The following is a 16,786-nucleotide window of genomic DNA, read 5'->3' as shown; positions in this document are numbered from 1 at the left end:
GTCTCCTGTCTCTCATTTTTAATAAAGGAAAAAAAGGTCAATGCATATTTGCAGATAAGTGACACATTTAGATTATTCTCACAGAGGAAAACATTGTTAAATAGGTTTTAGTAAAAATAAAGAGGAAGCATCATAATTGAAACTTAAATAATTAGCAATATACTACATGCAATTATAATTTGCCATTTGTAAGATCTATTTAACATTTTTGTATTTAATATGTAGAACTGAGGCTTGCTGAAGAAGCAAGGGGTGAATTATACAAATAAATACAAGTTAAGAATTTGACTTGTAGCATCTTAAATGATACCAAAGTTGAGCTTTCAAATTAGAAAGTGGGAAAAACAATTTAATGTGAGGCAGCTAAGTAAACAAAACAAGGGCCTGGTGACCATTCTTTCTAATAATCACTGAATTTTCTCTACTATCAACTTCTCCATTGGTAAAATAGACAATATTACTTCCTCAGTTTGGGGAAGGGCTGAGGTATAACATTTTTATCGCTCTTGCTGCTCTTTTCCAAACCCTGAAATGTTATACACATCGCCTTTCTAAATAAATTGCAAATGCTAATCCAGAATTAGGACATTTTCCGATTTCCTTTCTTAAATAACAAAATCACCATGCCTCTTTTACTTTATGTGAGAGGGGAAAAAAAAAAAACAACTAAGACTGGAGGAAAAGGAAATACTAAGAGCCATGAATCATGTACATTTTAAAACAATTTCTTAAATGCAATCAGTCTTCACCCATGGTCTATTTTTCTAAGCAACAGAAATGCACTGGTGCAGGATTGGCTACTGGAGCCACTACTTCTGTCTTTCACATTCATGGCCTGATAATTCCTAACACTTTCCAGTAGCTTCTTTCACTCAAATGAACTTGTGTCAAAAAGAAAACCCATTTGCCATGTTTGTCCTAGTGTACAGATTGAATTAGATGAGAGTAAGGGTATATTGGCAGACATGTGAGACAACTAGAGAACAACAGAACATGGTCGGGGAATCCACAGGGGTTCCAGGTGTATGAACTCTGGAGTCAGTGGGGGTATTCTCTGAACACTTCCCAGCAATCACCCAGATGCTTTGAGAAGAGCCTGGATCCATTTTCTCTAGGGAGCATAACAGATAACATACCACAGGTGCCCAGTAGGCTGCTGGTGCCCACAGATTAATTTTCTCCCATTGTGCAATGAGGCTTAATCTAAAAGTCAGCCCAGCATGTAAGAGGAAATGGAGAAATCCAAGTGTGGGGTGTCTCTCTTCTTATTCTTGTACTCAAAAAAACATAAATAATATTACATACTAATTACTAGAGAAAAGGACAAGTAAATCACAACCCTCAAAGAACTAAAAATTATTCCATAAAGCATTTTTCTGGGGTCCTTGCTAATTTTGTCCTGAATTTTAAGCACTGACTGAGGATATTTTTTTTAATATATAATGATTGAATTAAAATATATAGATTTAACAGATTATATTATCTTCCAAATCAGCCAAAAGCCAAAATTCTGTTCAACTAAGTGACTTCTCATGAAAAAGTCAAATTTAATCAGCATTCTGAACTTCAGGAAAATAAGGCACCACAGCAATTCTGAACTTAATTTGGATATCACCTCTTTGATAAACATAACCTAAGCAAATGCTGTTTATAAGTGATGCGATGATTACAGCTTGATATTTTAAAATTTATTTCTTAAATTGATGTAGTAAGAAAATCCTATAAATGCTAGATTCTTATTACATGGCTATATACGCATTGTTGAGGCAAGGGGAATCTCTTCCTTTTTCTGTTAGAAAATGAAAACTATTCATTTTTAAGAATAAAGCAAAAATAAAGTGTAAGAAGCTTCTGAAAAAATTTTGTAGTAGTATTTTGTTCATTCTAGTTTTATTTCAATGACTACATTCTTTCACATTATTTTAAAATAAGTGATAACTTAAGACTAATTTCAGGTTTTTCAACTTGCAGCTCTGGGGCATCTGATGCAATTTTTAAACTCAGAATTGTTCTATTTCGTGGCATTCCTAGAGATAGATATTTGTGTTAAAGAACACAGAGGAAGGCTGTTTTGATTTCAAAACACTATCTGTGACTTCAAAACACAAAGAATGAGACAAGAATTTGCAAGAGGTTCAAAAAGAGAAAGTATATTTTTCCATAGTTCTCAAACTGCTCCCAAAATAAGAGAGAAAAATGACTATACTAATGACAGTCTAACACATCCTAATGTCAAAAAAAATCAAAGAAAATATTTAATTTTGTAAAATTATATTTTTTATTAATTAGTTTGCATCTGTAAGTCTGCAGAGCATCTAAATTGAACAAGTAACAAATAATACGCTATATAAAGCTAAGATTTGAAAGGACTTACTTAGAAAAGAGTGATCTTTTTTTTATAAGGTCAATATACAAAGTCCTAAACAACAAGAAGAAATCCAGGCGGATTTCAAACTGATATGAAAAAAAATTAAGGATTCCTACTGACGAAACCACTTCTGCCAACTTTTTTTGCAAGCAGTATAAAATATATATAAAAACCTTGATCATAAGGGACATTTAATGGAAACAACTACCTAAGGATAAGCACACTGAAAGATTTACTTCCTCCCTTACTTTCTCTAGGTTTCTCTTGCCCAGGTTCGTACTTTCTATTTTTTTTCATTTAGTTACTTTTCCTCTCCTTCAAAATTATTACAATGTCTTACTTTCTCCATGAGGTCATTACTGAAAGCGTAAGGGTTGGCAATTTCTTCCACATCTTAAGACTCATTCACATTTTTCTTGACACATATAATAAAAGTAGCAATATGAGTTCACATTTTCTGAAAACATACCACATGCAGGGCAACTAAACGTGCCACTGATATTACCTTGCTTAGTCCTCAGAATGATCCTGTATAGACACTATTATTCTGTCTATAGATGAAGGAGCAGGACTACTGGTTAAGGAACATACTTGAATTGACACTGCAAGAGTTGGTATAAGAATTCTATTAGCTTGGCCCCAAAGTCTACATTCTAGTCCACTAGATTTGATAAATTCAGACAATAAGCTTTATGTAAAATCACTGTAATTATGCCTCATTTATTTTATTTTACAATTAACCCCCGGTGGGCTAGTTAACACATCAAACTGATGATAGCACCTTACTATGACCATGAACTGGCAGTTTATCAAATTGTTTTGTTTGTTGAAATGAGAATTGGTGACAGCAAAAGCCCCCAGGGTTCCAGGTGAGAAAGGGAATCAAACGAGAAAGACAAAGTGCTAAAAAAAAGAGTCTGGAGATACCATACTTCGAGGCTCTGCTGGATATGAAGCCAGTGCCATCGGACAACAGATTCTACTCTAGGCTACTTAAAAGCTGTTATTTTTCTCCCTAATCTTCCCAATGCCTGAAAAAAAAAAAAAAAACATTGATCAATGAGAAATTTATAATAGAGGATAGAAATTATTTTTTTAATTTCAAGTCAGAGAAAAGAAACAGTGAGCTAACTTTGATCATAATACTGACATCGCATGAAATAATAAGCTATGTTGCCCAGATTCTTTGGAGGTGGTTTAATGGACGCAAACTTTAAAGGCTGCTCTGAAGTCTATGATGGTATGGAATGAGCTGCAACTCAGAGGCTTGGCATGACTGGATATTCTTCGATAAGACACTAATCTAGACCTGTATTCCACAAGCAAAATTAGTTATTTCTACTGTCTATAATATAGCTCAGGTTCTCTCTAAGGAAAGGACTTACATCAGATTCATTGATGTATATTTCATTACTGCCAAAAGTTAAGGTGTACTTTATAAAAAAATCTATTGAGTGAATATATCTCTTTAACCATTGTGGCTTTAATTACCAAATCAACTTCTGGCTCCCAGTCCCTTCTTTCTTTCAACTTTGTAGCTCTTCTTGGTTTTCTGCCATTTTAAAAAAAGAAAAACAAATAATAAAAGAAAAAAATGTTTTTAACTCCTTAATGCCTTTCCTAGTTTTTATAGTTTCCTCACTCCTTTTTTCTTATATAATTTTTAAAAATGTTCTGTTCTTCATATTATAGTTATTCTTGATTTCTTTTTCCTTTTATTTTTGTCCTTGATCATTCTATTCTCTTGTATTTCTTTTCTTGTTTCTTTTGGCCTACTCTTCTTATTTCCTTTTATCTTTTATTTCTTTCCTATAATATATTTTCATTTTTCTTTCTTTTCCTTATCTCTTTTCTTTTAGTATTAAATTTAGTGTTATCTGCGTTTTAAGAATACTTTCTTCAACAAAAATACACACACAATTACAGCTCTACATCTTCCTCACCAAGAACACCAAGTTTAAGAGGAAAGAGGTATGGGATTTCTTTAACCACCTCTGAGTAAACTGAGTAGGTAGTATAACTACCACTTCTCATGAAGGTTTACGAGGTATATAATCTGTATGTCAGCCAGATCAAGTCAGTAAGTACTTGTAGCATCCAGTCAATAGTGATAGGGGAAAGTGAAAGAAACGTTCAACAACCAGTTCCGAACTGATCAGGCAGAACAAGTGAATCACTCATCTAGTTAGGTGGTTTCAGTTACAAGTCAGAGAAAACCCAATTCAACCTGGTTGAAACAAGAAAGGCTAATATAATTAAAAACTCTCTAAGTAGTAATGTCACCAAGAACCTATCTATATTCTTTCAGTATCTCTGCATTGCCTTCTATGGTATTAGTTTAATTCTAGGCATGGCTCCCCTCATGAACGCAGCAGACCACAGGACTACATGCCTCTGGCGCACATGCAACAGAAAGGTGCATTCACAGCAAAAGTCCTAAGATTTTACTGGACTGGTCTAGGTCATGTACCTTCTTCTGAACCAGTCACTGTGGAAGGGGAGCTAGGATGCAATGATCTGCTAATCTTAGTTCATCTGCTTCACCTCTGGGTCCCGGATAGACAGCTCCTGGAAACCCCATGGAGTCAAAAAGAGGAGTGATGGGGAATTATATGCTGGAAGGGAACCAACAAGTGTCTACGGCATAAGACAAATTCAGATAATGCAAAATAACAAGCCGAGAATTAATACATGTTTTCCCATGGAGTTATTTTGATAATTATAAAATTATAAAAATGAGTAAACACATTTTAGTTTATGAAAATGGAGCTCCTCTATATTCTTTTATAATCAGTTCCTCTAGGAATTCTTTCTGAGAATATTGACCTCAACACAGTTACTTCTTATTATTGTTAAATATTTTAAATGTTATTACTGCAAAATAATGAGAAGAAAAAAACATAATGAACCACAACAAGTGACTATATGAGAAAATAATGATATTCTTGAGAAAAAAAAGTGCTTAAAGATCACAGTAGATTTTTTTTAAAGAAGTAATATAAGGTCAGTTTAAGCAAATATAGGGAGAAAATCATTTTTAAAAGTGAAAAACGTGAAGAAGAAGCACACTTCACAAATGAGGAGCTGTCGTCATTCTTCCCTCTTATTCCTAATCTCATTACATCTCTTTTGGCTAAATATTAAATAAAGAGCTTATGGAATTGAAGGACATTAACAACTGAACCTACGAAAGAGTCATTTGCCTGGTCATATGAGGATGTTCAGGGGTTGGGGGACGGAAGTGAGGATAATTTTTACAATAGTAAAAGTAGTTAATTACAGAGAGTGAGATCATACAGATATTCAAATAAATGACTGTGAATCCTTAACTCGCCCAAAAAGGACCATGAGCATTTTCTAGAGTTTCTGGATGTCAGTTTCAAAAGAATTCTTCCCAGTAAGTAGAATATTTTTATTTTCTCAGTACTTAAAAAAGAAAAGAAAAGAAAAATAGAATGGTATCTGCAACAATGAGTCATCAGCCACTGCAGCTCTACAACACCCAGGTCTCTCTCGGCAGCCTTAGAAAGGAGAGGACTATCTTTTAATGACACACATAAATCCCTGCACTGCGTGGTTGCAAAGCATAATTAATTTTGGCCTTTCATTATGCTTAATGAAACACCTTGCACACACGACAGCAGTGGGTTTGAGCTTCTTGTGTGTATCTAAAATTGGGAAAGCCCTAGTAACAACCTAGTTCTACTCAAAACGTTCTATAAGTCATGTTTGTATGAATTCTGCCATCATTTCTTCAAAATATATCTCTTATAACAAGCAAATTGTGCTAAAGAAAACTCATAATCAACCACCTGTATGAATAGTTCTCTCAACTTCTAAAAATATGGAATATTTTGTTTTTCACATTCTTGGCAGTAAACACGGGCTTTCATTACTCATCTTGTGGCTGTGATAGAAGGGTATTTAAACAAAGTAATCTCTTAGATGTAGCTGCTCAATATAATTTCCCTTTATTAGAAAAACTTTTCACATATTTTAATAATACTTACATGTTACAGTACAGAGGTATTCCATTGAGAATTTCAAAACATAAAATTTCAAGGTTCCATTTCAAAATACAAACAACAATATCAGTAAAATTTTTTTTAAAAAAAATTAACTAAAAGATTTACCTTGAAAGATTTGCTCCCCTTTATAATATTCAATTATTCTAGCCCTGAGAAGTCTTGAAAGCAAATACCTATTTTTAAAGAAGGCACTACTGCTGTAAATGCAGTTTTTTGCTTTAATTATAGATTGTACACAGAACAAGTGAAACAAAATACAGAATTCTTCTCACCTGTTTAGGCGTAATCCCAGGCATGCGAATATCCAATGTAAAATCAGATGAATCAATAGGACTTACTGGTCGAGTGGTACCAAGACATTCATTGGAAAATGATCTTGAGGTTTCTTTAAACCTTACAAAAGAAGACAATTTCAATATCCTTGAACATAATGTGATCTTAACTTGAGATGGAAAATAAAAGGGAACTATATAACTATAAGATTAAAGATTATTGATTTAGACCCCATGAAAACATGTAATAACTTATATAATGTTCTAAAACATTCCTGGAATTGCATTTTATAACCCATGAGCAATATATACCCAACTTGTAAACAAAATATAATCAAAGCAATCAAGCAGGTTATATTTAAAATGTGATTCAATAAGTTGTCAAAATATTTATCAGTTTCTAATTAATGAAAATACAGTATTAATAAATTAGAAATTATCATAAGCCTGCCAATTTTCTAATGAAAGAAATATTAACTGTGACCCAGTAAAATTTTTGTAACTATTTTATGCGTGTCCAGTATTATCAGTCAGAAACAAAAACCAAAAATAATAATGCTAGGAGGCAAAATTGTATGGGGGTGGAGGGACTGCAATGTGAATTACAAATGTACAAGAACATAAATATTTAATATGGTAATTATGAGGAGTGTGTATACAGCTCAATGTTTTCTCATGGTTACAATCCATGACCTGCTTCTCCTTATCACTTACCTATACGGATATTTTATTCTTCAAGCTATTATAAACAAGAACGCATTCAAGTCTAAACGACTACATTGCAGTTCCTGAAATATCTCCCCAAGAGGGAGCAATCTGTATTGGAAATCACAACTTCTAATTGGAGTTTTGAAAGCCAGTGCAGCTTGGCTACAATACAGTGGGCTTTTTCTGTAAGGGGGACTTTACGAGAAGTTACTGTGCTACAATTCCAAGTCGTTTCAGCAAAGTAAATCAACCTGTACATTTCTCCGACACTCTGGTTCGTAAAAGTGATCACATTTTTCAACAGCATGCACAGAAACCACCCAAACAACATTCTGCCTATTTAAAAAAAAAAGAAAAGAAACACCCACCTCTTAAAGACAGAAAGTGGGCTCCTGAAACCCAAACAGCTGCTTTGAAAAACGAGGAGGAGGAGAACCAGCAGGCTGCGAACGCCAGCCATGTCCACGCGGCTCCGGCCCCGCCGGAAGAGGACCGGGCAGCGGGCGCGGGGCTGGGGCCGGTGGCCGCTACTTCATGGCCGCGCGCGGCGGGCGTCCTGCGGCGGCCACACGCCGCCTGCCGCGAGAGCTGCGAGCTGGCCGAGGCGGGGTGTCTGGATAAGAAACCCGTGAGCAGGCTGCACTTTTGTCCGGTTCCGCAAGCGGAAGCTTTCCTCCTTCCAGAGCTGCTTTTTGCCCTGGTGCTGGGGCTAGACGTGCGGGTTCCTTATCGCTGGGGAATGACAGTGACTGTGAGAGATATCACACAAACCCGCGTCAGTCATCATTCAGAACCTGCAAAAATAGAAGCAGATAATGGATGACTAACACATTACAGCATTTGTCCTCAGCAAATCCCAGTTGAGGTTCTTTAATACATTCGTAGTTTCACAAGCTTGAGCCCAAGCCTGGGGAAAATGCTGGTCTGTTGCTCTCCCTCCCTCAGGACCAGCCCCCAAAATTTCACAAACCCCCACAGCCCCTATTCTGCCCCTATTTTTGCCTCCTCTCTCACACTCTCCTTTTCTTTTCCTACTTCTTCCCTCCTTTTCCCTCTCATCCACCCCACTCTCTTGATTTCTTCTCCTTACTTCTATCACTCCTTTCTATCTTCAAAATGCACTTAATACCTCCACTGAATGTAAACAAACTTATTCACACAAATGACAGGCTAAGGGCACGAGAAGAAAAAAAAAGGAAAAAAAACGAAGAGAAGCAGAGACAAAGCACTTGCACACAACAGTAATCAGATAGAAAAAGATTTTGAGAACAAAGGAGTGTTTATGTATATGCACCACAGAGCTACAGATCTAAGGAGAAAGATACCCCTTGCCAAGAATGATCATCACAGAAGCAATTGAAGTTCTCAGGAATATTTTAAAACAAACCAAAAAGCTACAGTTAACATGATATATGAAATGTAAATGCTTATTTAAAAATTCTGCATCTAATATACAAAGTAATAATTACTTATAAGGCAAGCCTCTCAAAACATTCTTTCTTGAATATAGTTTGGAAATTTACAGTGCAATGTATTTAGATACAGCAGGGAGAATCTCAGATGACCCCCAAATGGATTTATACACAAAGAGTATGATCAAGAACTTAGCATGAATACGAATGAGAGGCCACGCAGAACTAGGGCTACCTAAACATTTTATGAAGAGGAATCAACTGGGCTAAATTATAAAATATGCGTGTTTTGACTTTACTAGTGTTCCAAACATATTTCAGACTATGTGTCAAGTTCGTAAATTTTAGTCAGAAAGCATTATTTAAAAATGTATCATTCACAATATAAAAATATCTCTAAAAGAAAAGATTTTTTAAAGTTTGATTTTAATCACTAATTATAAACTCGGTTTGGGGAACTTCAAATCCAATGGCCAAACGAATAATGATAAAAAGTAAAAATCAGTAAGATATTATGGCAGTGCTCCACAATAATATATTAGCCTCTAAATTATCCTCTGGAAATCACAAGATGGTGAAGCTAATCTAAAAACAAACAAACCCTGAAATTAAAACAAAAAAGCATAAACTAGAATTAAAGGTGAAGACTTTATGGCCAAAACTTTCCGGAAGACCACCAAACTTAAATAAAACATGACATAATATCCAACCACTGCAAGGAGGCTTGGGGTTCACCAGCACCCAAGGATCACAGCTAATTTACATAAGCAATGTCATTTATAAAAGACTGATGACATTTGTTCGAACTTTTTCTTTGGCTTGCTGTTTGAGCTTTCAGAAACAAAAACTCTTCAGCTTTGTCTTAGTCCCTGGGTAAAGGAAAGAACTCCTTATGGGGGAATAGAAACAATTGGCCTGAAAGCTATGCTATTGCCTTTGCTAGCAACAAAGGATAATCCTAATGACAATACTTAACATTCCCTAAAGTTCTTTTATTTTTTTATTATATATAGAGATTATATTTTACTGTTTCATGAAGAACAAGATTCGAGGACAGTCCTTCTTCCAGGTGGCAGGGAGATTTGGTATTATACAAACACTTGAAAACAAATTTAATATTAAAATTCACAGGAACACATCCTTAAATACTAGCCTTTGAAAAAAAAATTCCACTTATCCCTTTGATTGATTTTATTACCTATGATGTCCCTAAACCACCCACTAAAAGAAAGGGGAACTAAAGTTGTGGGTGGAAACAAAGTTGATATTTGTAGCCATGAACAGAACAAAAGATTTTATAGGAATAAAAGCGAATTATGTTTCTTGGTTCTTGATGCCTTGTAAACTAGAGACAGAATAAAAATTAGATGAAAAAAATCATCTCTAAGCATTTCATTTATTTTACAATTCCTGATAATTTTTGAATATATAATATTCAAAAAAATTTAGTAGTCTTCTGATTTAGGATTTAAAATTTTAAACATATTTCCTAGAGAGAATTCATTCTCTCATTCAAAACACATACTTAAATTCATATTCTGTACAGTATGTTGTAATACATTTTAGGGCTTTAACATAAGTAAAACTATATTTTATAAAATGAATAAAAGAGAATATAGCCTATTAAGGGAGATGAGCACTTGACACAATTAACATAAGGTATGTTTACAATGTAGTATTATAAGAGTACTATAAAAAGGACTCAGGGAATTTTGAAGAAAGAAAGATTACTTCAACCTTCAAGAGGAGAATAAGAAAGGTAAGAAAGGACAAAAAGACAAAGCAGTCTTCAATAAGAGAAGTGGCTACTAAGGGGAGCCTGGAGGGTGGCTGGGTTTCCACTGTGGGAGGTGGACACAGGCATTCCAGGTGCAGGGAATGGCAGGGGCACAGGAGCCCAGGTGGGGAGCAGAGGGTGTGCTTGAAAATGTAAATAATGTAACATAGGTTCTGCCTCCTAGACTCTAGCTGCAGATCCAGATTTATTGTTTTATTTATAATACAAAGCAAATATTTTGTTTACACATCCATCAGTTCTTAGTAAGAATAATTTATAGTTTATACCTGTACGGATATTAATTCTAGGAGCAGTACTATTACATAGCAAAATACAGCCTGGTACCGAGTACCAAAAAACGAATCTGGCTTTTATAAAACAAGCAGTCCATTTCAATTTTTATTTGGAAAAAGAAAAAAAAGAATTGAAATTTGTAATTGGTCAAAGAATCAAATATATTGATCATTCATTTGTTGATTCATTTATTCGACAAGAGAGAATCAGTATAGTATAGTGGCTAAGAACTTGCAAACTGAAGAAAAACCACCTGGACTCCTGGCTCTACCATTTACTAGCCTTGTAAAACTGGGCAAGGATCTAGCCATTCTTTGTCTCAGTTTCCTCATCTGCGAAATGGAAATAATCCTACTACTTATCTCATAGGGTTGTAACAAGGAATAAATGAATTCATGTCCTTAGAACAATGCCAGACACATAATAAAATACATAATAAATAAAAGTCACGCAACAAGTATTTATTGCGTGACTCAGATTATCTTAATGCTGGAGATGGTGACAATTAAGACAGATGAAGTTCGCACCCTTAAAGAGATTACTTTCCAGTGGGAGGAAAATAAATAAAAATAACTACCAAATTGTAAATTTCATTTTATTTTAAGGAGATTTTATGTGTTTCCTACAATGACATGATTAAACGGATTACATGATGCATATCAATTCACACAGCAATTCGACTCTAGGGATTTATTCTTGGGCAAAAATTGAACGAGAGTACAAATATGTTTATAAGGATATTTACTAACATTTTTTATAACAAGAAAGAACTGAATGTTTATAATAATAAAGAATTGGAATCAATTTAAATGTCTATCAATAAAAGATTGGTAAAAAAAATTTTTTTGATACAAAAGCTTGAATACTATATATCCCTTTAAAAAGAGACTAGATGTGTCTATTTTTATATGCGAGGCAATATTCTATGATATATTTTTTCTTTTTGCATACTTTAAAAACGTTTAAACAATCTCAAACTAACAGAAATGTGGCAAGTACAGTATAAAGAATTTTTTTTCTTTAACTGCCTGAGAGTAAATTGCCGGCCTGATGCCTCATCACCCCTGAATATGTAGTGTGTATTTCCTAAAGTACATTTGACTACATAACCACAATACAGCCATCAGATTAAAAATATTCACACTGACACATTATCATCATCTAATCCTCAGTCTCCAAACTTTGTCAACAGTCTCAATAACATCCCTCATAGCCAAAGAATCCAGTTCAGAATCAAGCATTGCATGGAAAGTTGTCATGTCTCTACCCACTAGATTCCAGTTGCAGTCCATTCAGCTATGACAACCAAAAATGTCTCCAGACTGCCAAATGTCTTCTGGGAAGTAAAATCGCTCTGGAAGAGTGCCACTGTTGTAATATTGTTCATTAAGATGAAGTTTAATTTGTAAGTCAAATGTGATGTAATTCCCTTCAAATACATGTAATGAGACATAAATGACCTAAAATAGTGCTTGCAAATAAAGAACTTCTAAAGAAAAAATAATCATTACAGCAAGAAACATGTATTGACTATAAGCCTGGTATTGACTTTACACATATTATCTTACTGAATTCTTAGTACTTTGAAGTATAGGTTATTTATTTCCATTTTACAGGGGAGGGATCCACAGCTTAGTAAAATTAGGAAACTTGCTCTGGGTACACTGCAGTAGAGCAACAATTCAAATCCTGGCTTGCAGACTCCAGAACCTATCCTCTTATCTCATATTCTTCAACACATAAAACAGACTCACTACATTGACAGGGGACGTTTACTTCAAGTACAACAAAAAGTAAATGCTCTGACAAGCAACTACTATGTGCCAGGCACTGTGCCAATAAGCACTATACATAGCTTAGCTCATCTGAGTCCTCGCAGAAACTGTGACATTTGTGCTATTACCGTTCCCATTTTGCTGAAGTGGCAATTGGACACAGAGACTTCGTAACTTGCCCTGGGTACATAGCCAGGACATAAACACAGGCAATCTGAAGCCACAGTTGAAGCCCTTAACTAGTCAGCCATAAATGTAAACTAGTCTCCCCTTTTTGGTTCACATATTAGAAAGCATTAACATTTCCTCTACAACCTTACCAACATTTCTCATTTAGATAACTCGGAAAGAACAAAATGAAGATCTACAGCTAGGGTCTAAATCTGATCCTAAAGTAGGTTCATTTGGCTTGCAAAATTTTTTCCCAACTCCTCCTCTGAATTTGAATTCTGAGTAAACATTCCAAAATGAAAAGATTTCACAGAATACCCATATTTCCAATTCTTTCGAAGAGTTGTAAAATCTAGCATCACTGAACCCACATTTCCATATGGCAACCAACCATTAGCTGAGCCAGGTGTCCTCCCTTTTTGGACAAGGCCAGCAACCTGCAGATCACCACAGTCCCCACCACTCTCAGCGTGCTCCCAGATCCTGAACCCAGAAATAGTTATTTGAACTGCCACTCAGCACCGAGGTATAGCTGTTGTTGTCAGTCTGTTCATTTGTACTTTGTTTTTATATACCCAGCCATCTTTTCTCATTAATATTATTAGCTGTATCCTAAAATCATTTGTGTTGTGATCCCAGAGGTACACCTTTCTTTATATAGGATGGTAAACTTCAACCCTAGGTATAGCATAGCGTTTGTCACACTTAGGTATGCTAAGTTGCTGCTGCTTTTCTTTTTATTTGATTTCATTTCTTTTCTTAAGGCTCTGTTTATTTTCATTAGCAAGGCACATCAAATTGAATGGCATTTTCTGCACATGGATTTGTTTAGACTCACCTCTTCTAACATGTAGCCAATTTGAAGTATCCTTCCCTTGCAAGTCAAAATTGGCCAGGTACCTATTAGAGTTTATATGTTAAAAAACCTCAAGGATACCATTTAGCATATGATTCTACTGCAATAAGAACTTGCCGACACTAACACATTTTATTTATTTATTTTTTGTTTCCATGATCAGTACCAGATGCCCTTTAAATATGTCCATTAGTCATCAAATCATTCAGTCCTGTAAATACTTCCATGGGGAAAAAAACAAGAGACATAATTCTAAATTAAATTTCTCAACTTTGACTAATACAAATGTTATTTTATAACGCATGTATCTAAATTCAGTGGTGGCATATTTTAACGTGAGATAAAACAGATCCCTGTGTTCCAATCAGCACACATCTTTTAGTTCTAAGGACTGCATTGGGAAGTTCTCAAGAGACTGGTGTACTGCCTAGGAAATCATTAACCATTACTGATGATGTCAGACAGGGAGAATGGCTCCTTTGTACACTGCTCATTTGCCCACCAGGTATCTTATTTATTTATAAGCTCAGAATGACACATAGATTTTAGTTTCAGAAGATGAGCACAGAGCACCTCTGTAGCTATCACTTTCTTTCTCCTTTAAACATTTTTATTGAGTTGGGGGCAGGTAGAGGGGTGGACAAGCCATCAGCCTTGTCTGAAAGAGTCGTTTAGCAAAGTGGAAGGCCTCACTGGTTTCTGTCCTAACTCGTGGTCAAGTTAGAGATAGCCTAAACTTATAGGCTATCATGACAATATACCACTTTGAGAATTAATAAGCTCTGTTCCTCTTTAGTGAAGTTTTTGAGAAACTCATTTGAAACTAATATCCAAGATCTGACTAAATGCCAAATGTCCAGTTCTTTTTCTTTAATAAATTGTGAATCATGGAATGTCCCACTGATTTAGGTATTGAAAGATCTTTTGCATTATTTTTGTAATGCTTCCCTTGTGGGTCTTTGCATTACTATTTTCTTCTTCTTCTTCTTTTTTTTTAAGAGGAAGTTGGTATAGAATGGAAGGTGGGAGGATACTTCATTTAAGTTTAAATATTTAGTGCCAGGCACTGGGCTTAGATGGATGTTGAATGAAAGTAGGGATCTGCCTTTCCTTTTGTCTTTCTTACAGTTAATCAACACATTTTTTTTTTTTTATGAGCTGTCCTCTTTTGTAAGATTTTTTTTCATGTTTATGATTCCACAGCCTGAGGCATAGTTATTCCTGAAGCATTTTAATACATATATTGTTAAATGTCTCCTGATGATTTCAGAAGCAGGAGTTATTAACTATACAGGAAACCTGGCTCAGATTCAGAACACGCAATTACAAAATAAGTATTCTTTTTATTGATAAGTAAAAAATCTACAGGAAATGTCTAGATTTTCATTCAAAAATAACACTAAACTTGATCTTTTTTTCTTATGCTACTCACAGAAGCATTTTCTCCCATAGCAGAATCATATTTTCAAATAATTCTTATGTTTCCCATTTCAAATGTTCAAATCTTTACAATATAATGCCCATAAACATACCCTTTTCTATTATAAAAGTTTTGTTATCCTTTTCTTTAAGCCTCTCAGCTGTGTAATTGTAGTACTTAAAGTGGAATCTATGATCATATAATGCTATTATTATATAATTGAAAAACTTATGGGAATTTTTTTAAGATCACGAATGTCAAAATATTCTCTAATTTATATAATTCTGCTCAACTGAGTTCACAGTAACATAAAGAGATTCTATAAAATATACACTACACTACATATTGCCCCCTCTATCCATCTTAACCACACAATGTAAATGCCATCAACAAAAGAACACAGCTGATTAAAAACATTTTAATTTCTTTTATTTTAGGGTATAGAAGCTACAATAAAACTTAATCATAAACAGACCATTTGAATTTTTAAATATGCAATTTACCATTGAAAGAAGTACAATGTACTAAAGTATATATTCAGATATTTAATATAACTAAAGTTATATTCAGATATTTTAATTTCTAGTCTATAGTAATAATAGTTTTCTTTGATCAGTGTCCCTAACTCCCCATGAACTGTCAATGAAAGGCTTCATAATTTTCTTCTGGCTGAAGAAGATCAAAGCATTCTTATGTTTCCTAGAACTCTTTGATACTGTTGCACAAACAGGTGGTAAATTTATTTCATTGCTATTAAACTGTTTCTTGCTGTCTTGAGCTTAGGAAGAAGTGGTTTATTTTAACAATGTGCTTACAGACTGGCCTGCTCTTCCCCAGTTTTTAATCTTCTTTACAAGTTTCCCTGTAGTGATTTGCACTATACCCTGGAATCAAAAATGAGAGCTGAACAAAGATGAGGTCTATGATCCTCCAGGCCTGAGAGAACACACTGGTGCAGTCCCAGTGGTATCACACCAAGGAAGTGAGGACCAAGTATGCCCAGTGGACCTTATTGACCTTCTCTCTCCATTATTTAAGTATATGTCCTAACCTTGAGTTATATCATAACTAAAAGTTGAGTTTTTATGTCACATAAAAATGTGAAATAGCCCAATTATGTTTGCCAATTTTAACCAAAATAAAGAGGCCCACAGACAATGTATTATGGAGAATTGATTCCCACCTTTAAAGTATGAAAATTCCTTTTTAAAAATCACAATATTTCATAGATTTATTACACTATAATTATGATACTATTCATAATTAAAATGATATTTAACAATTGCCCAGTATTGGCTATCTGCCAGGCAGTATTTTAAGTATTTTTCATGTATTATTTCATTTAATTCTCACAACACTCTATGATCAATAGTATTATCTCCATTTTACAGATGGAGGTAATACTAGAAATAGAGGTGCAGGGAGGTTAAGAAACATGCTTGACATTAGCACTGGTTGATTTTATTGGCAGGAGCTATTAGCTGCCAGATTACACTCGACAGAGGCTGGACAGCTGGTATTAGTTTATTAAGAAAATATATAAAGGATAAACTATTACTGATTCAGTAATGCTTTTTTAAAAAAACAAATGTATGTTTTATACCACAGGTAACTAAAATCAATAGTGCACATAAGTGCAAGACATGTTGTTTTACGTTGCAGACCTCCGCCAGTGACACCTCAAAACTCCCATCCCTTCAGTGGA

At 34.6% G+C, this 16,786-nt stretch overlaps 1 protein-coding gene across 24 annotated transcripts in view; it reads right to left on the bottom strand.

The window, feature by feature from the left end:
• The window catches only part of PAM (peptidylglycine alpha-amidating monooxygenase), a 230,909-nt gene that overhangs the window by 135,821 nt on the left and 78,302 nt on the right, over window positions 1–16,786 (bottom strand). For 18 of the 24 annotated variants that reach the window (XR_002777318.1, XM_011378482.1, XM_011378499.1 and 15 more), the window contains exons 2-3: window positions 7,745–8,170; window positions 6,669–6,789 (exon numbers count right to left, since the gene is read on the bottom strand). Coding sequence is in view for 23 of the 24 variants with exons in the window: in XM_011378482.1 (XP_011376784.1) it covers window positions 6,669–6,789; window positions 7,745–7,836 (213 nt within the window). In the remaining variant the exon portion in view is untranslated. Of the gene's footprint in view, window positions 1–6,668; window positions 6,790–7,744; window positions 8,171–16,786 lie in introns of those variants that run through there. The other 6 variants (XM_023523587.1, XM_023523590.1, XM_023523610.1 and 3 more) reach the window with 2 other exon arrangements.

The sequence above is a fragment of the Pteropus vampyrus genome, unplaced genomic scaffold, assembly GCF_000151845.1.
Source record: "Pteropus vampyrus isolate Shadow unplaced genomic scaffold, Pvam_2.0 Scaffold11, whole genome shotgun sequence".
Classification (NCBI taxonomy): domain Eukaryota; kingdom Metazoa; phylum Chordata; class Mammalia; order Chiroptera; family Pteropodidae; genus Pteropus; species Pteropus vampyrus.
Note: the sequence above shows the minus strand (reverse complement) of the source record. Positions and strands in the feature narration are given on the sequence as shown.